Below are 23741 nucleotides of genomic sequence, written 5' to 3'. Positions count from 1 at the left end.
CCTTCTCCTTCCACCTCAGTTTCTCCAGTTGCAAAGCAGAGGAAGTCGTCCTTTCATTTGAGATTTTGAGGATTAATAACCTAATTTACTCCTTAAGGGCACTCGAATCATCTGTCATTCTTGTTAATAAGTCATTTTAACCCAATTAGTTGCATTTTAATGAACAATTATTTTTTTTTTTCTGTAAATTAGTTTTTTAAAGTACATCCATCTTCCGGGGCTAACAAGTCATTACACCCGACAGAAAATTCTGTGTTGACTTCTCTCTTTGTTACGGAAGATGTTCCTTTAAGGTTCAGCTGCAATTTTTATTACTCCTAATTAGTAAAAATGCAAGCATGTACCACAGCTGAGAAAAATCTCATTAGCTTTTGTAAGCTCCCCCCACACCTTCTTTTCCCCTCTTTCTCCTTATTTTTAAAATCTTCTTAAAGCTGCAAACCACAGTGAGCTTGTATCTGGAGTTGCTGCTGGGTTTGGAGGCTATGTTCTTTTGGGGAGGAGAGTTCAGTTTAGCTCTATAGACATTTATTGAGCACCTGCTGTGTGCTATATAATTGGGTATGGGTTTTCCTGGCCCAGGGAGAATCTGGCTGGGCTCTAGGGGTGAAAGATTAGCTGCGGATCTACAAGGGGAGTGGAGAGCATATGTTCATTCAACGGATAGTAAAGGCTATTTATTGAGCACTTATTGTGTGCCAGCATAGTCAAGGCACAGGGTTAGACAGTGAACAAAACAGACAGGAATCCTTGTCTTGTCCTCATGGAGCTTGCATTCTAGTTGGGTCGGGACAGACAATAAACAAAACTTAGAAGTCAACTATGTAGTATGTTATTTAGATGTAATAAGAGCTATGGAGAAGTATAAAGTAAGAGAGGGAGGTAGGGACAGTCTGGAATAGGAGAAGGAGTTGACTTTTTAATGAGGTGGCCAGAGAAGGCCTCACTAAGAAGGTGACATTGGAGCAAAGACCTAGAGATGAGGAAGCAAGTCACGTGGATACTGTGGGGAAAAGCCTTCTAGGCAGGGAGACCAGCAAGAGAGACCAGCAAGCTTTCTAGGCAGAGGTAGAAATGTGCTCGGCATGTTTGAAGAAGAAGAAGGACCCTCCTGTGGCTAGAACAGAGCACACAAGAAGGCAGTAGTTGGAGATGAGGTCAGAGGGGCAACAGGAAGCTAATCAAGTAGAGCAATGGTTCTTAAACTTGGCTGCCCGTTTGGTTCATCCAGGAGCTTTAAAATAATCCTGATGCTGGAGCTATGCCCAGGCCAATTAGATAAGCATTTCCAGAGGTGGCACTCAGTATCCATATTGTTTCAAGTTCATGGGCCATTACAGGGCTGCCGAGGTTTAGAATTGCAGAGAAGGGCTTTGTAGGCAACTGCAAGGATGTGGCTTTCGCTTCGGGTGATGGCGCTCCATGGGAAGAGCTGGAGAAGATTAATAAAGTGCTCTGCTTGTCATTTTCAAAGGCCCCATCTGGCTGCGGAGTTGAGAACAGACTGAAGGGACCAGGGTAGAGGCAGGGAGACCAGTTAGGAAGCTTCTGCCGAAATCCAGGCGAGAGATTGTGTTGGCATGACAGCAGTGGGGCAGGTGCTGAGATAGGGTTGGATTCTGGTAAAATCCCGAAAGTGACATCAGCGAGGTGCCACAGGGTCTCAGCCCTTTGGGAGTGCGTCAGAGACTGGGCCTGGGGCTGAGGGAGAAGCAGGGCTGATGTAGTCAGAACCTAGGGGCTCAGGAGAAAGGGTCCTCAAGAGGAGTTGGTGCTCCCGGACCCAGCAGGGGCCTCGGCCGTGCCCTTCGACTTTGCAGCCAGCTCTGATGCAAAACACAGGCCCAGCTCAATACACGTTCCAAATTACAAGGGAAATAAGAAGGAAGCCAAGGAAAGGGTGGATCTTACAGACTACAGCGTGGCTCTAACAATGACGGGTATTTTCCCAGAGCTTGACTTATTGAGAATGCCCTCCCCATTTGGACCACACCAACCTGCAATGAACTGAAGTATCCTTCCCATTCTGAGTCAAGGAAACTGAGGAGCAGAAAAACTGACAGTTATGTCTGAGGTCACACAATTGGATAAGTGGTTGAGCTGAGACTCAAACCCATGTATCCAGGTGCCAAACCATGGCCTTTGATGGTGGCCCACAGCCAGCTTTGCTTTGAACATGCACAAGCCATGCTGTGAGCTGACCCACCCTGGAGCCCCTTCATTGAGACAGGTGACCTGCAGGCCATTTCTTCCTGCTTCTGTGGGAGCGAAACAGGAAGCTGGAGGCTCTAGGAGGTGACCTTTCTCAGCAGGGCAGGGCTCCCCAGCAAGCATGCTCCCTTCTGAAGGAAGTGCATTTTCAGAGGTAGCCCAGCCTGGACTTCTGAGTTTGCTGAGAAAGGGTCTCTGAAGGACTCCACGTGGGCAGATTCTGCCATTTTCTCCCGAGCCTCTGGAAAGGAGCCATAATTGTAATAGACTTTCCCTCTGCCCAGAGCTTCACAGTTTATGGAGCTTCCCCATCTCCCCTGTGGAGCAAGGCGACTTTGTCAGCCTCTTTTGATAGCTGGAAAAATGGCGCCTCTGCTCAGAGGCAGAGCTGAGCCTCCCCGCTTCTCCACCAGGCCTCCCTCAATGGCTTTAACAACGCGGTTTCTCTTTGTACAAGTACTTGGAGGCTCTGTCTACTCGACTTGAGCTCTGGTGCCAGACACACGCCCAAGACTGGAGAGCTGTTGAGGGGCCACTCAGAACAAGCCTGTGCGTGGGTAAAACAGTGCCTCTCTGTGTTAATTTCCATGAAAAACTTCCCTGCCTTGTAACAAGGTCATTGCTTGGCTTATCCTGTTTAACTCGTTTTGGAAACATCTTTCCAGTATCCTTTACTATCACCCTATTTCAGATTACACTGGCAAACATTTGTGTGGCATGAGCCATGTTTTCGGGGACACGTTTGGCATTTTCGTTACATTAACTCTTTGGCGCCTCATAGTAACCTTCTAGCCTAGGTGCTTGTCTAGGAGAAACGCATGGTTTTCCGTTACTCCGCTCCTTACTCTCACACTCATGATACTTCAGATGTGTGGGTTTCTTCCCACACCAATTCTGTGATACCAGCTGGGTGTCCAACAATTCAATTCAGTTTTGATGCTATGCATGGAGTTACTGTCAGACCCTGCACGTTAAGTGCTCCGTGTCCCCAGTCTGCTGCCACTTCAGACGCCAGTCACAAGTCCCAGGTAGTCACTGGCATCTGTGCTGCTGACCAACTGACTAAAAATTAGGGTTCACGCAACCCCACCTTGGGTTCAGTAAATTTGCTAGAGTGACTCACAGAACTCGGAGAAACACTTATGTTGACCAGTTTATTATAAAGGATGTGATAAATGATACAGTTGAACAGCCAGATGAAGAGATACATAGGGTCCCAGATGCAGAAGCTTCTGTCTCTGTCAAGTTGGGGCACGTCGCCCTCCCGGTATGTGGATATGTTGACCAACCCGGAAGCTCTCTAAATCCCATACTTTAGAGATTTTTATGGAGGCATGATTGATTATTAACTCTTTTTCTAGACCCTCTCCTCTTTCCAAAGGACAGGGTATATGGCTGAAAGTGCCACTGTTCTAATCATGGCTTGGTCTTTCCGATGACCAGCCCTTGTTCAGGAGCCCATCAAGAGTCACCTCATTAGATCAAAAAATGCTCCTATCACCCAGGAAATCCCTAAGGTTTTAGGAACTCTGTGTCAGGAATCAGAGTCAAAGACCAAATATTAGTAGCAACTGGGAATATATATATATAGTTCACATGAGTATTATTAGTCTCCATTTTACAGAAAAGGAAACTGAGGCTCAGAGAGATTATATAATCTGCCCAAGGTCACTAGTGGCAGAGCTGGGGTTTGAACCCAGGCCGTCTGGCAATAGAATTTGTGTTTGTAACCGTCACTGTGCTTTTACTGCCTCGAGGTGTCGATTTGTATAACTACTGGGCATGGGTGTGGGGCGTGGGGAGCACTGATTTAACCACGCACAGCACTGAGCTGGAGCATTTTGTCTGGGTCAGGACGGTGTGTCTCTAAGTGTTGGAGAAATTGCTTTAGTGTACATCAAACCTGTTAGGTGGAGAGTGGGGCCTTGGCTCTGGCTAATGGGATGCGGAGTGAGCGGGGCAGGGGGTGTAAAGAGAGCATCTAGAGAGGAAGCCCCATGCTAACAATAGTCTCCAGAAGAATCGTGCTGTGTGGATCTTGCTTCAGCCCCCGCCCCTGTGCTTCTCCCTCCTGTGACCTCCAGTTTGCCCTTGGGGCTGTCTGCCCCAGGAGGTATCCTTGCTTCTTCACTTTGCCCTTTGTATTATCGGCTTTGCTCTTGCAGGTTCTAACCCCGCTGTTATGCTTGGTTTCATTCCTGGACCAGAAAGTGGGTGTCCCGAATCCTGCCCCACCCTCTTCCATCACTTCTGGCTGCTCCCTTATTTAGTCTCCTTCTTTCTTGGTGCTGCAAGATGTAATCTGATCCACCTTGTCACCTGGCTGAGAGGACCAAACTGCCTTATATACAGCATAAGACGTTAACCAGAAGGAAAAACATCCATCTAACTGGTTGCTGGGCCTCATTGATTTATTCGTCCAACAAACTTTTATTGAACACCTAGTGTGTGTCAGGCACCCAGTAAAGCATCAATCAGCCAGGGAAACCTCAAGGAGCTTACACCGTAGTGGGAAGCCAGGTGCAAGGTGGTTGGAGAGCAAGACAGGTAATCAGAAAACTCGCTGACCATCTCCTGGCCTCTTAAGGAAGATGCAGGTTTCTAGTAAAGTCAGGAGCTGGACTTGATGACCCATGGAAGCCCCATCCTTCTGTGGCCTCTGTGACAGGGAGGCTGAACCTGAAGAGAGGTGTCTTCAAGGAGCCTCACTTTACCCATGTGACTGCCTTCCCATGGGAAAGGAAGGACACGGGCACAGGAAGTGCAGCAGTTTCTTCAGCCTCATCTGGGCTCTTTGGTCTGGGCAGAAAGAGGCACAACTTCCTCTGGGCACCAGGATATTTGGTTTTTGGGGAAATCAAATGCCATTTATTCTCCATGCGTTGTTGGAACAAGATCAGAGCAAGGCCCCAGACAATCAGACGGGAAAACCTAGGGAGTCAGGACGTGGGCTACGTCACCTGGTGATCTCCTGGGCCTCGGCCCATGAGGGGCCTTTGCCAGATCTGGGCAGGGGTTGCCTTCTTGCTTCCTGGGTTGAGAAGACACAGGACCTCAGGATTAAAGGAGAGAAAAGCTGCATCTCAGCCTGGCTATGCTTTGCTCTACCACTCACATCCCCAGGTGCAAGCTCCGAACGTTCCATGGCTTTTTCTGCGCTCTCTCCTGCTCCCAGCACCCACCCAGCTCCTCCTTATCTGTACATGCCAATATACCCTCCCAGAAGCCAAAAAAGAAAAAGGAAAAAACAACTCTTGATTGAATGTGGTCTGCATAGGTATATACATTTGGCAAAACGTATCAAACTGTGTACTTATTATCTGTACATCTTTTGCATGTAAATTAGACATCATTTTTTTTTTTTTTTAAATGAGTGTGAAACAGATCAGGTAAGTTCTCCACCTAAAAGATAGAGAAGGGGGATGGAGGTGACACATTTTGGAAAGTCGATGGGTTTCTAGAAGATGGGTTGTGGTTGTGGGGAAGGAGGATGGTGGGGGTGGGGGTTAAAGTAACCCTGCCAGCTTGGGGCAAAAAGCTAAGAGTGGGCCTCCTACCCCAAGGACAGTGGTGTCGGGCAGGTGGCATCTGGTTCCACAAGGGCAAGTGCATGTCGCATTCTTTTCTGCAGGCAGTGGTTGTTATCTCCAGACAGGGCCCAGGGGCATTTGGGTGTGGACAGGGGAAGTCAGCCTCCCAGTGTCAAGCTTCAGGGCTATCATGTTGCCATGGCAACTCTCTGGCCTACCTCCAAGGTAGCTCAGGGCAGAGCCTCCGGCAGGTGCTGCATCTTGCCTCTTGCTGGCAGACCCTCGGAGGTTCCTGAGGAATGACATCATCTTTCTCTCAGGGCCACATCCCTCCCTCCCAGGGAGTAGGCGGACTGGCTCTCAGGTTGGATGCTGGGTTAGGGCCTGAGGCTGGGGCATGAGGGATTGCTAAAGGGGATCAACTATTTTCTGCAGCCTCAGGTGGGAGCAAATGGGACAGATCCACACCCACACCTGCAAAGGAGCCTGGGCGATCCTGTGTGAACATCCAAGTGGAAAGGAGCAGGACAGACTTAGAGCAGAGAGAACGCAGCCCAGAGCCAGGTGCTCAGGCCCTCTGGGAGTAGGGTAGGGTCCACCCAAGGTGGCTGTGCATGTTTGCTGCCATCCCTGTGGGTGTGACCACAGATTCACGTGCGAGGTCTTTGTGGTACAGACTCTAGACAGACATGTGCGATCTCTGAACTTTGAGGGCCCGCAGGGCTGGCTTCACCGATGTGGGTGGTCGGCAGAATAGTGGCTTCCCAAGGACGTCCATGTCCTAGTCCCTGGAAGCTGTGCACATGGTATGTTGCATGGCAAAGCATGAAGGCTGCAGATGGAATTAACGTTGCTAATCGTCTGACTTTAAAATAAGGAGATTACCCTGGATTATCTGGATGGGCCCCGTGTAATCGCAAGGGCACTTAGAAGAGGAAGAGAGGTAGAAGAGTCAGAGATGGCCATGTGAAAAGGACTCAGCCAGACACTGCTGACTTTGAAGCTGGAGAAGAGCCATAAACCAAGGAAGGTGGGCGGCCTTTAAATACTGGAAAAAGTGTGAAAATATATTATCACGTCCAGCATCCAGAAAGCAAGGCGGTCCTGCCAACACCTTGATTTTAACCCAGTGAGAGAGACCTGTGTCATGCTTCTGAACTCCAGACTGTAAGAAAATAAATTTGTGTTTTATGCCACGGAGTTTGTAGTAATTTCCTACAGCAGCAACATTAGTATTAGGAAACTAATACACTGTGCGTGCAATCTGTCGCACAGGTTCCCAGGAAGGCCGGGACTCTGCACTTGGCTTAATGCTCTGCTGTTGCCGTGTTAAAATTCTGAATAATGTTTGAACCGTGGCCACCATATTTTCTTTTTGCACAGGGCCCCACAAATTATGTAGCTGGTCCTGGGGGAGAAGGGGTTGGCTCTAGGTGAAGCGGCGAGGATCGTGATTGCTGGGCCATCTGGGAATTGCTACCCAGAGGCTAATGATTTCCACCAAAAGCCACTACTTACTTACTGTGTGCAGGTGCTATGCAAACTGCTTAATGTCTGTTTTTTTCCATTTAACTTCATCCTCACATCTTTCTGAGGTCGTTATTTATGTCCATTCTATATAGGAGAGTACTGAATATTTGCTAGGCCAAGAAACTTTCCACTTTATATAGGAGAATACTGAATATTTCCATTTTATTTAGGAGAATATTGAATATTTGCAAGGCCAAGAAAGTTGGTTAAGTTCTCACAGGTGGTAAGTGGCACAACCAGTCGTGTTACCTGGGTCTTGCGTCTCCAGGACACTGCCTCAGCACCCTCGCCTCTCCCTGCCCAGGTGAGCTTTTGTAGTTTGGGATCTCAGCTCTGTGAAGATGACCCAGGAGTCTGGAAGATGTGTGCTCCACAGGGCAGCTCAGGACAAATGGGTGAAATAAATCCCCTTAGTAATGATTCCGCTATTGCACTGAAAATGCTAACTGCACGAACAATTGCTGGGAAACACTTTTTAACAAAAGCCGTCTGGAAAAAATACTTTTGGTTCTTAGTTAATGTTAAACTCATGATGAGCCAATAGTATCATGAGGTTGTTCTTAACGGTGTTTGTCATGCAGGGTGTCATGCGGGGTCTCAGCTCCTGCTCCCCACCTAAGAAGGCAGAATATGGCGAGGCCAAAAAGGAACATCCATGGAGCCATAGGTAGGGGGTCATACCACTGTATTCTCACTGGCAGTTGGGTTGGAGACACAGGAAGCAGGAGCCACACTATCCGCAATCTGCCGTCTGCTTTTCTGCCTGCCAACCAACCTCACTTGCTAGCTGCAATGTGCCATGCTAACTGCAATCCCCGCTTGCTAGCTCAGCCACCATCCACTGCTAGCGTAGCCACGGCAGTTATATTAGTGGCCAATGGCTCACTGGTGACAGCTGACATCCAACTAGCCCCAGCTGATGGCCATCCAATCACAGTTGATGGCCATTTACTACCTGAGCCAGCACCTTTCCACGTGAGGCCGAGAGGCTGGAAACTGCTCTCTGGTACTCTGTCCCCACAGTATTGTAACCTTGAGCTATATTAATAAAGATAGAATGTCTTTAAAAGGGGAGATGATGGTTTGGTTCTACTTTGCTACTCAGCTTCCAGCTGCCGAAATGGATTATAAGGGATGTAGAGAAAGTAGAGTATGTTTAGAGAAGAACAACCTAGGAGAAAAACTGGGTAACATGACAAACAGATGAAGTTTCTGCTTAGATTATAGAATAATATTTAAAACTTGATTCCCTGGGTTCCAAGCCCAGGTTGCTCATTTACAAGCTGGTTGACTTCCAGCAAGTTACTTAGCCTCTCTGTGCCTTAGCTTTCCTGTCTGTAAATTAGCTCTGGTAGTACAACGATTAAATTGTAATATATGTAGAGCTCTTAGAACACTGCCTGATACATAGTAACTGCTATTTAACTTTTTGTTCCTTTTGTTATCTGGGTCTCTGATTTGTGAAAGAGATAGACTGACTTCAGTACGTGAAGGCCCACTCAGTGGACAAGGAGCCCCATGGGACCGGCCATCGGCCCTGGCTCTCGATGAGAAGAGGGCCAGGCAGGCGCTGTAGGTAGATCACACTGAGGCCCCCGGACACTGATTTCTCCTCAGCCCGAGCTCTGGGCGTCAGAGGCCAGAGTCAGGCGCTGCTGGAGAGCCACTTGCCCTATTCCCATTTTTCTGAGCCATGGATCCCACCTTCCGTTCCTCCACCTTCCTCAGCTCTCCTTGCCAGGAGCCCAGCCTGCTCACCGACAAACCCACCACATGGAGACACTCTGTCCCTTTTGTGGCTTTCCCACCACAGCCAGCTGACATTTGTTCCCTGAGTGGCTCTCCATGTGGTCCCAGGGATCCCATTTTCCCAGAATTCTAAGACGTTTTAGGAACAAGTAGTCTCCTTGCTTCCTGTTGGCTGTTTACATTTTAAATGATTCGTTCCCCTCTTGTCCTACTTAAAATCTACATTTGACTTAGCAGACCCTTTCTGTGAATTGATAGAATCATCTGAAAGGATGTTTGTAGAAGTGCTGCCTGTTGACGGAAGCTGGACACCCTGGCCGGGCTCCAGTCTGCAACCTCTCTGCTCACTGGTTAGGGTGCCGTGTCTCATCAGAGGCTGAACACACCTCTAGCTCACTCATTCTTTCCACCCCATCATCTCAGCTCCCTGCACGTCTGCTTCCTGCCTTCTCAGGGTATCTCACGTTCAGCCTCTCATGAGAAATGGCTGCTCCTTCTTCTACATTGCAAGATCAGTTATGCAGAGCTCCTGGGCTAGATGGCCCCATAGGCTGACAGCCAGCCCGTCGATAGCTACTTGAAGCTCAGGAATCAGTGTCTGGTCCCATCAGTTGTGGACCAAGTGCTGAGGCTACATGGCAGAAGACACGGCAACCTTTATATGAGAAGCATGGGGATTGTGGATCTCAATGGGAGCAATGTAACAGGAAGGCAGGTTCAGGCTTCAGGCACCCTGTAGTATTTTATCATATTTGTCCACATCATCCTACTAGACACACTACACCCTCTCCATCTTTCATCAGAGTTGGCAGCCTGGAGGAACTATTCCATTTTGCTCCTCCCACCAGACCTCTGAGCTGTCACAACACCAGTGTTTCACCAGACATATCTCTGGGGGGGCCTGGGGAGGAAGATGCAGACCCTTGTTTAGCAGGGATTATGAGCATAGGTTTTGGAGACAAATGGGTCGAGATTTAAGCCCTGGGAGATAACTAACCTCCTCAGTCCCATTTCCCTCATCTGTAAAATGGGGACAATAAAATTTACCATATAGGATTATAGGAAGAATTAAAATGGGGGGGGGTAAAAATATTTGTGCATCTCTTAGCGTGGTTTATGGCAAACTGTAAACACTCAGTAAATGGAAATGATTACTGTTATTATTTCCAAATATTCCGTGCTGAGGCCCTGGGTAATGGGTAGCAAGCACCATGCATTCTCTGAGTTCCAGAGGTTGTGGAGATACAGACACCAGCCAGAGGGAGTGAAAATCCTGACGGTTCTCATGCCCAATGAGAATCTCCACACTGCCCGTCCTCAGGTTTTGTTCAGTCCAGCAGACTGGACTGTGGCAGGCGTGGGAGCCTGTCTCCTCTGGAAGAAGCCAGAAGTGTTCCCAGTGAGGTCAGAGGAGGGTCAAGCAAGTCCTTTGGGTGCACATGGGATGGCAGAGGCTGGTGAGGACGCTGATGGCCGGGAAGGGCCGAGAGGGCAGTGCTGACCTCGGCGTCAGGGGTTACCAGTGCACCCGACCTCCTGTGCTGACCACAGCTGCAGAAGAGGGCCTCTCTGGGAGGACTGTGGGAGGAAAGAGGTGCTGGGGGCACTGAGGGCAGTGGGTACCTGGGATTGTTCTCGTCTCACTGCTTGGTCCAGGCAGGTCCCTCCTCCACTCACAGAGCCCTGGCATGCCTGGGCTCAGCTCCCCAGGTACCTTGGCAGATAGACCTCAGCTCACATCCTACTTTCATCTTCCTTCTGGAGAGATCTACCCGTCCTTGCACCCAGGTCAGGTGGCCTCCATGAGTCATCACTCTGATGGATGGGGAGCTTGTACATTGGCTGACATTAGGGAGGGAAGCATCTGAGATCCAGTACGGAAGTGTCTGGCTGCTGCCCTGGGTGGTACCTGGTGGCCAGGAGCCTGGGTTGGCCTCGCTTAGTCTGCCACGGCTTCCCTGCCTCTCGCAGGTAATGGCACCGATGCTCTTGATATAAACTTGCCTCGTAAATCACTCCCAACAGTCTTGGGCATCTCTGCTGAGAGGCTCCCTGCAGAGCTGCTCCCGGCTCGTCTCTGCGCTGCCTCCCTCGTACAGAGATCGATAAAGTCAAGTTTTAGCATGACCATCAATTCTGGCTTATTAGACAGCCATAGTACGCCCCTCTCTTGTTTTTATCTCTTGTGGAAAATGGCTTGACTTTGAACAAGAATAAAAGTAAAAAAAGGGAACTTTTATGGCTTAATTTTACAGGAGGATGTGCCTCTTCTCAAAATGAGTGAGGGGCCAGTCTCGTACAGTCAGGCTTTCCCAAAGATGTACCCAGGGAAGGGCCAGTCACACCTGTGCGGCTCCCCCAGCGTTCACGTCCTTTGGCCCTTTTCCGGAGAGGCAAGTGGAGAAGCGGGGTACAGGGGAAGATGCCCAGTGCAGGAGGGAGGGAAGGCTCTGGGGGCAAACGGTGTGGGTGGCCAGGCCTTGGAGGATACAGGTCCTGGGACAGAACATCTCAGCAGTGTGAGTGTGACAGGCAAAGCCTTCAGGTGGGGGCCAGTGCTGCCTGATGGGCAAAACAAGTGGCCAGACTCTGGACCAGAAGTGCTGGGCTTGCATCCGGGACAGTCCTCTTCCATAACAGCTCTGGGGTGTGCGTTCATTTGGAAGACTTCGGGCTGCCCCGTGGCAGGCAGGCTTCTGTCCTGGGTTTGGTGCCTGGCAATGATGACGCTGGATGTGACAGCAGGTGCGTGGACATCTTGCCTGACATGCTGTTCCTGCTCCCTCTTTTCGCCTCTCCCCTCAGCCATGTAAATTCTGCTTTAATGTTGAGATGAAAATAGGAACCGTGATTGTGTATGTCGATGTGTGTGTGTTGGGGACTTTTAAAGGGTAAATGTCAGTTTGTTCAACAGATGCTGCCTGAATGCCTGTTGTGTGCCAGGCACAGTGTTGGGCAGTGGGTTTGCAGGCCTTTCCCTACTCTCTGGAAGCTGTGGTCTAGTCACAGGGTAACCAACTCTTCCTGATGGTTTTATTAAAATTGTAAGTATGAAGCGAATTTGGGAAAAGGCGCCATTCTTCTCTCCCTTCCTCCACCCCTCTTTGGTGAGAGAGAAGGACTGCTGGAAATAGAATGGGAGAAGTTTCTTTAAGTTTCTGGTAACCATAGAGACAGTGATTTTAGTGTATTAATCTCCGACTCTTCAGCAGGCCGGGGCCCCACAGTGATTTCTCCCAATTGCTCAGCGCTGGTTGTCCCACAGCCTTCCTCATTAAGGAAGAGCAGGCCTATCCCTGCCCTGCAGCACTTTAATTACTGACGGACGAAAGCCCTGTGCTGTTAGGCTCATTACTGCGTGTTCTAACCTGGCTGTGCCTCCCGCTTTGGAGAAGTGCAAGCTGGTCACCAGCCCTGAAGCCCTGGGGCCTTCAGTGGCCAGTGCTGGGAGCTAGCAACCTCCTCTCTGAGCCCAGGGCCTTGGACAGGGATCTGATTGCTGCTCTGTCCCTTCATTCAGCTCTCCTGAAGATGGGATCTCGCTGCCTCTGGGACAATTTTAGTTTCAGCCAGAGAAGGACCCCGCAGTGGTTTCCTGCCCACTAAGGCAGCGAGTGCAAGAGAAGGAATTGGGTAAACCTTTGGGAACCATGGCACTTCTTACTGTTTGGCTTCTTTATGGGGTCTGATTTCAGGGGTGCCTGTTCCTCTTCCCATGGGAATGGCATGTAGACTTTCATGACTTTGCCTCATGCCCTGTGGGTAAAAGACCTCCAGCTAGTTTCAGGGCTTCAGTGGAGCTAGGGGAGAATGGAACAGTAAAGTCAGTCTCTCCCTCGATTATTTCTTCTTGAGGAAAGACCTCTGGGGTAGATATCAGAAGACCAGAGTTGAGATTCTCTCTTGGCCGCTGACTCACGGTGAGGATGCAGCTTCTCTGAACCTTAGTGCTCTCATCTATGAAATGAGAGTGGACTTGACCTTCTGTCCCTCATTCATTCATGTGGAGACTCTGACTCCCGCTCCAACCTGAAGCTAGATCCCTGAAGGCTGGGTCTCTGTGATTCCAGAGGGGTCGGGGAGACCCCAGGCAATATGCCTTCTGGACTGAGGCAGGGTGCATTCTGGCAGTAGAAGTCTCTGGAAGGAGACAGATTTCTCTCCTGAGGCAGATCATCTAAGGTCTGGCCTCATCTAGGCGTTGGCTGCCATTTTGGAAAAACTAAGACTTGCCTTTGGTTGTAGTTTCTATCCTCCTGGCTTTAGACATGTTGAGTCATTCTTGTAGTAAACACTCAGCGACTACCTGCTGGAACCCAGGCATGTCTCTAGGTGCTCCGGATACAACTGTGCAGCTGGGATAGTCATTGCCAAATTCAGACTGTTGTGGGGAAAACGGTTTCTGTGGTTGTGAGCCTGTATGCTGCACACTTAGGGCTTGGCTTAAGTGTATCAGAGAAGAAGCCCAGGGAAGAATCTGGACTCCTGAGCCCTCTAGGAAAGCTGGATCCAAGATGTTGGGTGGCCCAGCACCTGGGTACCCCCGCAGCGTGCCTGACAGAGCTAAGCCTGGCTGCTCTCCTTCCAGGTGCCGCAACCTCTCGTTCCCTGCCAGCCTGCCAGAGGTGAGTGTCGTGTTCATCTTCGTCAACGAGGCACTCTCGGTGCTGCTGCGCTCCATCCACTCTGCCATGGCACGCACGCCTCCCCACCTGCTGAAGGAAATCATCCTGGTGGACGACAACAGCAGTAACGGTGAGTGCCGGGGCTGCTGCTCCGAGCGCAGGGCTCAGCCTCCATTCAGGCTCTCAGTGTCTCTAGGCTCTCTGAGAGCCAGGTGGTCACTGCTCTGCAAGGTTCGCTCCACAGGCGTACTCTCTTTGCATCCCACGGGGGTCTGATCCCCAAGGTCTGTCTTACTGACTTTCCACACTGTCCCCCAACACTCCAGTGGAATAAGATAAATAGCCCTGATCTCCCCCAAACCACACACACAGTGAACATTTCCAGTGACTCTTTTCCGTGAAGCATCATTTCATTTGGTGGTATTGCTTGGCCTTTGCCTGAAGGCCCTTCACTGCTTTTGCCGTAGCAGTGGTGGTGATGATGGAGGAGTGTTGGTGCTGGTGGGTACAGGGCAGTGGTGTTGATGGTGGGATGGCAGCGATGCGTAACCCGTCAGCAGCAACGGGACTGTTGAGTGTGTAGCCTCTTTGCTGGATCCCCTACTCCCTGTTCCATCGGGCCCTGATAAAGCCCCAGGTGGCCTGGAAAAGGCTTATTGAAGGCTTTACGTTACTGTCTCCCCTTCCTTAGCCACTACCAGCTGCTTCCCTCCCTGGGTGCATTCCATGGCCTCTCCCCCCCACATGTACCAGCCCAAAATATTCTCCAAATGTAGAGCCCAGTATTGAGGAAGTTTAAAATCCAGGGCTCTTGATAGGACCATCCATGGGGATGAGCTTTAGATAATGCATGTTTAAAAAACAATAGACTACTACGTCATGGGACCGGTCGCTGGGCTCGTGTTATCTTTAGCACTTTCTCTGGTGTCAGGTAGCCAATTTCCCAGTGCATTCGTTGCTTTAATGAGAAGTTCAGATGGGCAGTTTGTGTTTTGTTATCAATTAAAGCTGAAACATATCAGATAATTGAAATATATTTAATCTCAATAAGCAAATTTTCTTTTTCATTTTATCATCACATGGTAAGTAGGAGCAGCTATGAAGGGCAGTGCTTATGAATCACTTAACATTGTTCCATGACAGTGAAAGAGGGAAAATGCATCAAAGGATGGCAGAAATAGGTGGCACAGTGTTCGAGTTGATTGTTGTAGGGAGACAGGAAGGGGACCAGCTCCCACACGTCTAGCAGCTGCCTACCGTCACCTTGCTTGGGTCCAAGGAATGGTGCCTAAGAATGCTCCCACTCCCCAGTGGCTAACGCCAGGGTAGCTGCCCACGCACCCAGACCTGCTGACCACCCTCACTTCTGACCCTGTGAGGAGGCGAGGGATGGAACAGTCATCCTTCAAGGGTGAGACACCGCATCCCCCCAAGCAAGAGGCAGCCCCAGGCCCCATTCCACTGACGTCCTCACATCACAAAAGACAGAAGAGAATGAAGCACTAGGAAGAAGGGAATCTCGGAGCCGTTCGTTTCTTTCCCATGGTGAGAACCTTATTGTAGCCTTACAGATGCCATTTGGTCTTAATTCTTATGGGGGGAAAAGGAGGAAAGCTGACACTGAGTTTTAAAAATGTAGATAAGGAAAGTGAGCCAGATCTAGAGGATTTCATAGTTGAATTTAAAGAGTTTGGGCTTTATGTTGTAAATGGCGGTAACCATCGGAAGTCTTTGGTGGGAGGAATGATGCCGGCAGAGCTGGGCAGCAGAGACTTGGCTGTGCTTGATGATACTGGTGGTGGGAAAACACCACCTAGAAGGAGGGGACTGGATAAGAAGGCAAGTGCTGCAGTATAGGCAAGAAATCCAGGGGTGCGGAGTGGTGGTGGGTGTGGGGATCGAGGGCGAGATATGGGCCTGAGAGAGTCTAGGAAGGACACATCTATGGGATCGCTCCCCTAATAGGCCATAATCCGCTGGGCCGGAGGAGGACCGGTGAATGGTGACGCTGAGGCTGGCAGGGCATTCCCAGGAGAGGGAGGCAGGGGGAGCAGTGGGATGGGTGCCCTGGTTTGTCACCAGGGATGGGGAGCTCTAGGGAGTATGTGGCGATGGCACAGTGAGGTGTCTTGACTGTGGTGGTGGTTACTCAAAGCCACACGTGACAACATCTGAACAGACCTGCAGAGAGATCTGAAGCTCTGCAGATTGTGGCGACGTCAGTGTCCCCATTTTGCTGTTGCACTATTGTTGTGTCAGATGCTAACGTTGGGGGAGGCTGGCTGAAGGGTACACAGGACCTCCTTGTATATGTCTGTGTACTTTCCTGTGAATCTGTAGTTACTTTAAAATAGAAAGCTAAAACAAACAGAAGCCTCTCCCAGAAGATGGAAGCTGGCCACCTCTGTTTTAAAAAGCATCCTTAATGATTCTGTTGCACAGCTCTGGTTGAGAGCCTCTGCTTTAATGAGTAAGATGCAGCTTTGCTTTTGCACATGCCAAGTTTCAGTGCCTAGTGTACAGAGAAAAAAGTCCGGACTGAAGGGGAAAGTCATGGGTCCTAGGAGCCTCCCTACCATGGATGTGACGCCAGAAACATCCCTCAACCTCTGCCTCAGTTTCTTCCTCTGTAAAATGGGGGTGATAATCCTCCCTTGCTCGCCTCACCTGGCTGACGTGGTCAAGTGTGTGCTGGTGCCCTGAACACTGTCAGTGTGACCCCCCCCAGCCCCACCCTCATTTCCAGGAGACCGCCACATGTGAGTAGATAGCCTGCTGCACAACTGGAACTATGAGGAATGTGAGGATATGGTTGGAGTCTGGTACCCAGAGTAATTGAAGCCGTTGACTGGGAGGAGACGGTGGCAAAGAGAAGAGGGACGACGGAACTTAGAAGCTTGAGAGAATACAGAGGAGGAGACATGTAGGAGTCAGGGGGAAAAGAGACAGAGAGGGAATGGCTGGAGAATCTGGAGGACGAACGATACTCCGAGGACAGAGACAATTTCAGGAATGGAGTCATGTATTGGAATGAACCCACAGACACGCGGAGGGACACAGAGTCTGGGAAGAAGCCACTGCATTTGGAGGGTGCGCAGCACGGAAACCTCAGCAGGAAACGCTGAAGTGTCGGAGATGGGGCTGCAGAAGCCAGGTGAAGGGAGAGCAGGTGAGGAGGTTGACTATCCTGTCAGAGATTTTGAACGTAAAAGAGAATCAGGAGCTAAGGCAGGAACTGCTGCAAAGTTACACACACACACAATTTAATTTCATAAAAATTTTAACCATAATCTATAGCGAGAAATATATTCACGTCATCACCCAGGATGACATGGCTACTCACCCACGTGCATGCACACAAGATTGAAACCAAACTGTTACCCTTATGCTGTGTGAAGCACTCTGGTACTTTTTTCTGTTATCATCTGGACTGTGTTACTCAGTTGTGTTGTGTTGTATTGTATTGTGTTGTCTTGTGTTGTATTGTATTGTATTTCTCTCTTTTTTAAAAGGTAGATTGTCCAGGAGTCTCTGACTGTGCACTAGAATTGCGTGGAGAACTTTTAAGCAATCCAGGTGGCCATGCCCTAGCTCTGATGATTTAATTGGTCCGTGGAGCAGGCCCTTGGTCTGGAGTGGGGCGCCTGAGTCCCTGCAGGTCCAGGTGTGGAGTCAGGCATCTGAGGAAGGAGGGGAGGATGGGATCCTGGGTTGCCTCTGGGAGGAAAGGGCCCATCTTCTTCCCCGTCAGGAGGAGCAGAGGGGTGAATAGGAAGACATCTGGAGGTAATGAGGGGCTGGCAATAGGTGCTGAGAGGCGGTTTGCAGGAGCCTGGGTGGCAAGGGGCCGGGTGCTGGCTGGAGGACCCCTGTGTGGAACGGGACAGAGGGGGAACAGTCTGGGGCGCCCTGAGCGCATCCTGAGCTGAGCTCTCAAGAGAGGAGGAAGTGAGCTGTCTCTACCTCACAGGGGATTGAAGGGCCCTTCACACCACCAGCCTGACTTGGGGTGGGGAGGGCAGCTGTGGCCACATCCTGCGCAGGCTGCTTTTGGGGCGTCATTTCACTCAGCACAGGACTTGCATTTATTTCACGTCAGGCAAACTCAGCTCAGTTCAGCAAACATTTATTGAGTGCCTGGCCTGGGCCAAGGGCAGGAAGGGAATGATGGATCAGATCTACCCCTGACATCAGGGGTCATGAATATAAAATGGGGGTGAAACGTAATAGGACTCAGTTTCCCGTCTCAATTCCACAGTTTCCTGGCTGTGGGTCTTTCACTTTGTTTTTGTTTTGGGGGGAGGGGGGGACTTTTGGGAGGTTTTTTGTTTGATTTTTTTATGTGCCATGTGGGGACATCAGGCCCTGCCCTGCCCTGTCTGTCCCACAGAGTCACTGAGGAGAAGGTGAGGTAATGGGAGTGAAAGTGCCACATTAGCTGGAAGGTGAGAAGGGGCCCTGACGATGAGTTAAGATGATAGTAATAAAAGTAACAACAGCACCAATAATAATTAGGTTGGTGCAAAAGTAATTGTGGTTTAAAAGGTTTAAAACAATCGCAAAAACCACAGTTACTTTTGCACCAACCTAGTAATGGCCGCATGTAGCCACTGCTTACAGGCAGCCCATGCTTTTCTCTGTCCTGAAACAGTGTGCTCTGGTGGGAAGGGCGCAGAATTTGGCATTAGGCCACTTTTTGGTTCCAGCTCTTTTTAGCTTCTAGCTGTGAGTTTTTCACCTCTGCAAACCCTATTTTCCTGATCTATAAAATTGGGATTTCTAATTCCTACCTCAGGGATTGTTTGCAGGCTTAAATGAGATAACACAGGATGGAGAGGACATTGGTGTTTAAAACTCTAAGGGAAGCAGGAGCACAGAGCTTTCAGAATGTCCACCTAGCTAAGCCTTCTTTCCCAGGTGGTTGTCACAGGTTCTGTGGGTCCCGGTGCCTTGTCTCCCCCACACCCCTCCTGCAGGCACCTTCGCTTCAGGGTCAGGTCTGTTTCCACAAACACAGGAAAGGGGCAGGCAGGTCCTGCTTTCTTCCTTCCTTTCCCTAGAGCCAAGCCTCTCGAGACCTTTAGTGCTCGCTCGCTCTCAGAAACCAAGGGCTGAAGGCTCTGCAGATGGTCCTTGTGTAGGAGTCTGCTCTTGAGCAATTTCCTAAACAAGCTCCACCTCTTTCAAGGACTAAGTCCTATGAAGGACGGTGACACTCTGCTAAGGTGACTTCAAACTTTAGTGTTTTAGCTTGATGAAAATATGGAGATTCAGACCAAGCAAATTTCTGTCTCAGGACATTTGCACTTGCTGTTCTCTCGACCTGCAATGCTCTTACCCCCTCATATCTGCATAACCTGCTCCTTTGCCTCTTCAGGCCCTTGTTCAAATGCCACCTTTTTACTCTGTTTAAAATGGCAGGCCTTACCCTATCACTCTTCATCCCCTCCTTGTTTCTTTTCCTCTAAAGCACCTATCACCATCTGATGTACTATACTCACTTCATTACTCTCCCTTACTTATTTGTGTATTTTCCTTCCACCAGTATGTAAGTTCCATGAAGATTGGGAGATTTGTTTTGTTCGTTACTGTGTCTTCAACACCTAGAATAGTGCCTGGTAATTGTAGGTGTTCAATAAATATTGATTCAATGAAAAGAATGAATCAATTTTGCTTCTGTCGATCTGGGGCAACACTTTTGGCATCTGCATTTCAATAAGCTTCCAAGAGCACCATGACGCAGGGGGACATTCTAATCCTTGTCTCTACTGCCCTGCAGCTGAGGAGCCTGGACAGCAGGCACTTAAGGTCCCCCAGAGCCAGCCTCGGGCAGCAGGCGCTGAGGGATGGAGTGTTTCTTCCTGGGGTGGGGCCCTGACCTCCCGGCTGCTTCCCAGGGAGATGGCATGAATGGTGGGTGGGATGCTGAGCAGGACAGTGGGGAGGCATCTCTTGCTGTTACCCCAACCCGGCCTGAACTCAGGTCCTATGCACAGAGTCAGATGCCCAACTCTGAGCACCCACCTCGGTGTCGCCCCACCTCTGCAGGCATTCCCAACAAGGCAGCTGTGCCCTGCCCCCCTGCCCCACTGAGGCCGTGCTGTCCGTCTCCCCCGGCTCCTCCCCCCCACCTGCTCCTTTTCCTTGTTATCTCAAGGAAACGGTGGGGACCTGGCCATAAGCCTCCTGGTTTGAATGACCATGTTTTCAGTGACTCCCCATGGGCCAATGTTTTTAGCTGGGGCTGAGTGATTCAACCTTTACAGACCTCCAGAGGAAGGGAAGCACGTGGGTTTACAGCTGATAGAATCATCTCTGCCTTTGGTTCTTTTACTCATTCATTCATTCATTCATTCATTCCCTACACAAGTGCTTTGGCACATGGCTAAGCAATTGCCCCCCACCCGCCCCGGTTGTGAGTTCATTTATGTGACACAGGTGTTCCGGTTCTTGGCACAGCCAAAGTCCTCAATGAAATGAGCGCTTTCAGGGCCCTCACCAGCTGTCCCCGAGTCACTGTATCCTGCAATCGAGCCATTCCCACTTCCAGTTTTTTCCTTTGTTGTACTCAGTTTCTCTGTTTCCTTTTCTAACTCATGTCCTCTTTTGATAAACTTAAATCATATACCTTTCTGTCTTGCTACTTGAAATTTCAAAATGAATCTGAATTTTTGTCACTAAACGCACATCAAAACAAGGGCAATATCAAATATTCTTTTAAGAAGCCCATCCCCTGGAGATTTCACTCTGCTACTGGTTGGAAGTGACTTGCCCAACCCAAACCAGCACAATGCTTGAACTCCTTTGCTGCTTTCCTACAAGAAAATGCCCAGTTTCTAGCACCTCACATACTTGAAGCTGGGATTAGTGGTCTCTCTCCTGGGCTATCACTGTCCTTCCCTTGTGGATCCCGCCTTCTCACTGGCCTCCTGTGCTCGAAGACTCCCATGTCTGTTGGCAAGAAGAGGGATAGAACTAGGCGGGCACTGAGAGACAAGCCGGAAAGAGCTGTCCCTCCCCCCACCACAGTGCCAGAGAGGCAGACAGACTGCCAGTCAAGCCCCAGCTGGCTCTCAGGAGGAAACTGAGGACCTACGTGGGGCAGAGACTTGCCAGGGCCCCGCAGTGTGTGGGCAGCAGAGCTGAGATAGGACCTCAGGTCTCCTGACTCCCACCCCGTGCTGTGCCCCTGCCTGGTCCAGCGCCAGTCTTCCTGTCTGCACTGTGTGTGGGCATGGCAGCGCGCAGTGGGGCAGCCCCGGTTTCCTTACAGTGGCTCTGGGGCATTTGCCCTCCTTCGTCCTTCTCTGGGAACGACTGTCCTCCCACACTTCTTCCCTCTTTGCCCAGCTCCAAGCTTCAGGGGCCACTCAGGGGCCACTGCTTCCAGAAAGCCTTCCATCGCTCTGCACCACCGCTCTGCCAGCTGGACCAGAAGTGCACACACATGCCCTAGCTTCCTTCTCACAATGTTTGCACCGGTTATTGACTCACTACGTTACTGTGAGCCACTTGGTACAGATTAGCCCAGGTGACCAGTGTGAGACCACACTGAGCATCTCAGCGTCCCACCAGCTAGCCCAGTGTCCGGCACATAGTAATCACTCAGTAAATTTTGTTGACAAGAAAACAGGGCAGTTGATGTGATGACCATCTCCATTTCATAGATGAGGAAGCTAAGTCTCACACAGATTGAAAACAAAATTTTAATTTTTAGAAAGTGACCAGGGTCCCAGATCACATAGCCAGGAAGTGGTGGGATGGGGATTCAAACTCAGGTCCTCGGGCTCTGGAACCCATGCTTCTGGCAGCCTGGGGGACGTGTGGACATAACCAGAGGTCCTGTCTGGTTATCCCTTGACAGCCAACCACCCATTGCTTCTCGGAGAGGCCAGCTCCGAGCCGAGTGACCTACACACACATTAAAAAGGGGGGCCCGTGTCCTGGAGTCTCAACGTGGGTTAGCCTCTTCCACACGCCTCTTGGTCCAGGTCCTGGCTCTATCGATGCAGGGCAACAGGCAGGTGTGGCCAGACCGGGTTTCCCAGGCTGGCTTCCAGGCCCCAGGCCACTGCCTCGTAAGCTGCCTCTGCCCAGGGGGTCGTTTGACTCCCATTTCTCCAGACTTGGGCCTCAGACCGGAGTGACTCCCAGTAGTCCCAGCTCAGAGACCTAACTGGGCAGCCCCGCCCAGTGAGCACTTAGTATGTGCCAGAGACGATGCTAAATACTTGACGGAAGTTAATTAGTGCTCTATGACAGGGATGGAAACCTTTATAATGTCATTTCATAGAACAAGGAAACAGGCACGGAAGAGTTAGGAACTTGTCCAAAGTCACACAGAGGTGGGATCTGAACCTCGGCTGTCTGGTTCCAGAGCCTTGGTTCTTGACTAACAAACAAGGCTGGCCCTGGTCACCGTGGGTCTCTGACTCTGAAAGACCTATTTGAATTTTGTCCTCATTCTCTTTCCTCCGTCCACTCTGGAGAGACAGATGTTGGACATCAAGGCCAGTGAAGAAAGTTGCACAGAAGGAACTTAAGAGAAGAAAGTGGCTGTCTCCTCAGCTGGAGTTTTGCCCAGGGTTCAGTAAGAAGAAGAGACGTGTTGCACAGAGGTCTCTAGGCTCATGTTGGACTAGAGAGGAAACCAAAGAGTTGGCAGCCATGCTCTAGGTCACCTTGGAAGAGGGGGCAACTTCCTATTTCCTTTGACATAGGGAGAAGTTGATATGTCTGTGTGTGTGTGCATAGGTGTACATGTATTCTCACCTATGTGTGTGCATGTGAACACGTGTGTGAGAGTGAATACAAACCTGTGAGTGTGTATCTATGCAGTGTGTAAGCACATGTGTAAGCAGTGCGTGCAAGCATGTGGGCACCTGGGGTCTGAGTCCCTTCGGGCCGCTATAACAAAATACCATAGACTGGATGGCTTAAACAATAGACATTTACTTCTCAGGTTCCGGAGGCTGGGAAGTCCAGCAGATTCAGCGTCTGATGAGAGCCTGCTTCCTGGCTTGTAGATAGCCACTTTCTCTCTGTGTCCTCACATGACCTTTCCTCTAAGTGGGCGGGCATGGAGAGAGCCAGCAAGCTCTGGTGTCTCTTCTTCTTCTTATAAGGGCACTAATCCCATCATGGGGTTCTACCCGCATGACCTCAATTAACCCTAATTACCTCCCGAAGGCCCCAAGTCCAAATACTATCACTTGGGGATTAGGACTTGACCTATGGATTTGGGGGCACACACATTGCGTCCATAGCACTGGCCTGTGTGAGCTTGTGTGAGCAGTGGTGCACATGTGCCCACTCACAGTGGCTCAGCCTCTTCCACCACTCCCTGGAGCTACCCTCACAATCCTGATGAAGGATAAGCCGTTGCACAACGGTGAATCATTGTTATTTTTAATTGTTGGTAAGAAAGTCACAGTGTAGTGATGAAACAGAACCAGAGATCCCAGATGCTTGCCACCAGCTGCTGGGTCCCCCCCCAACCCTGCAAAGTCCCCATCATCCCCTGGCCCACAGCCTGCCTCATCATTGTTTAATGTTGCAAAGATGCTGCCCCACACAAGAGAGACTCATTCCAGGCTATAAAAATACCAACGGCTTTGCGTGCAGCTGGAAAAATTGCAAAAATAAAACAAGCAGAGGAAAGGAATGGTCCGACAGTATTGTGCTTTATGGAGCTTAAAGAATGCCATATAGCTAATCTAATTACAGCCAAGGCTCAGACAGCTTAAAGGTGTTTTTACAGCCAGGCATGTGGGCTGTCAGCTCACTCAGCTGAAGGCTTCTTGTCACTGTCCAGCCCTATGCCTTTGCCAGTGTGACTAGAGTGGCCCACCCACAAGGCTGGGAGTGTGTACCCAGCAACCTCCAGACGGAGACAGCCAGGACTGAGTTCTGCAGGCGTCCTGGAGACTCACCTTTGCACCTTACTGCCCGGGGCTGCCTCTACCTGCCAAGCTCGTCATTCATCACCAGCCTGAGAGTTACTCTTTGCCGTGGCCACAGATTCACGTTCTCAGGTGTTGTTCGGCAGGCAGCACTCTCCTGAGGAAACGGTTTGCATGATTCAAGCTCCTGGCTG

General features: G+C 50.1%; 1 protein-coding gene across 1 annotated transcript in view; it reads left to right on the top strand.

Annotated features, from left to right (window-relative positions):
- The window catches only part of GALNT18 (polypeptide N-acetylgalactosaminyltransferase 18), a 310766-nt gene that overhangs the window by 155078 nt on the left and 131947 nt on the right, over window positions 1-23741 (top strand). Inside the window, exon 3 of the mRNA XM_019729256.2 lies at window positions 13609-13775. Within this exon, the coding sequence (XP_019584815.2) occupies window positions 13609-13775 (167 nt within the window). The remainder of the gene's footprint in view (window positions 1-13608; window positions 13776-23741) is intronic.

The sequence above is a fragment of the Rhinolophus sinicus genome, linkage group LG06 (genome assembly GCF_036562045.2).
Source record: "Rhinolophus sinicus isolate RSC01 linkage group LG06, ASM3656204v1, whole genome shotgun sequence".
Taxonomy (NCBI): Eukaryota; Metazoa; Chordata; class Mammalia; order Chiroptera; family Rhinolophidae; genus Rhinolophus; species Rhinolophus sinicus.
The sequence above is the reverse complement of the archived record's forward strand: the minus strand, read 5'-3'. Positions and strand labels throughout refer to the sequence as shown.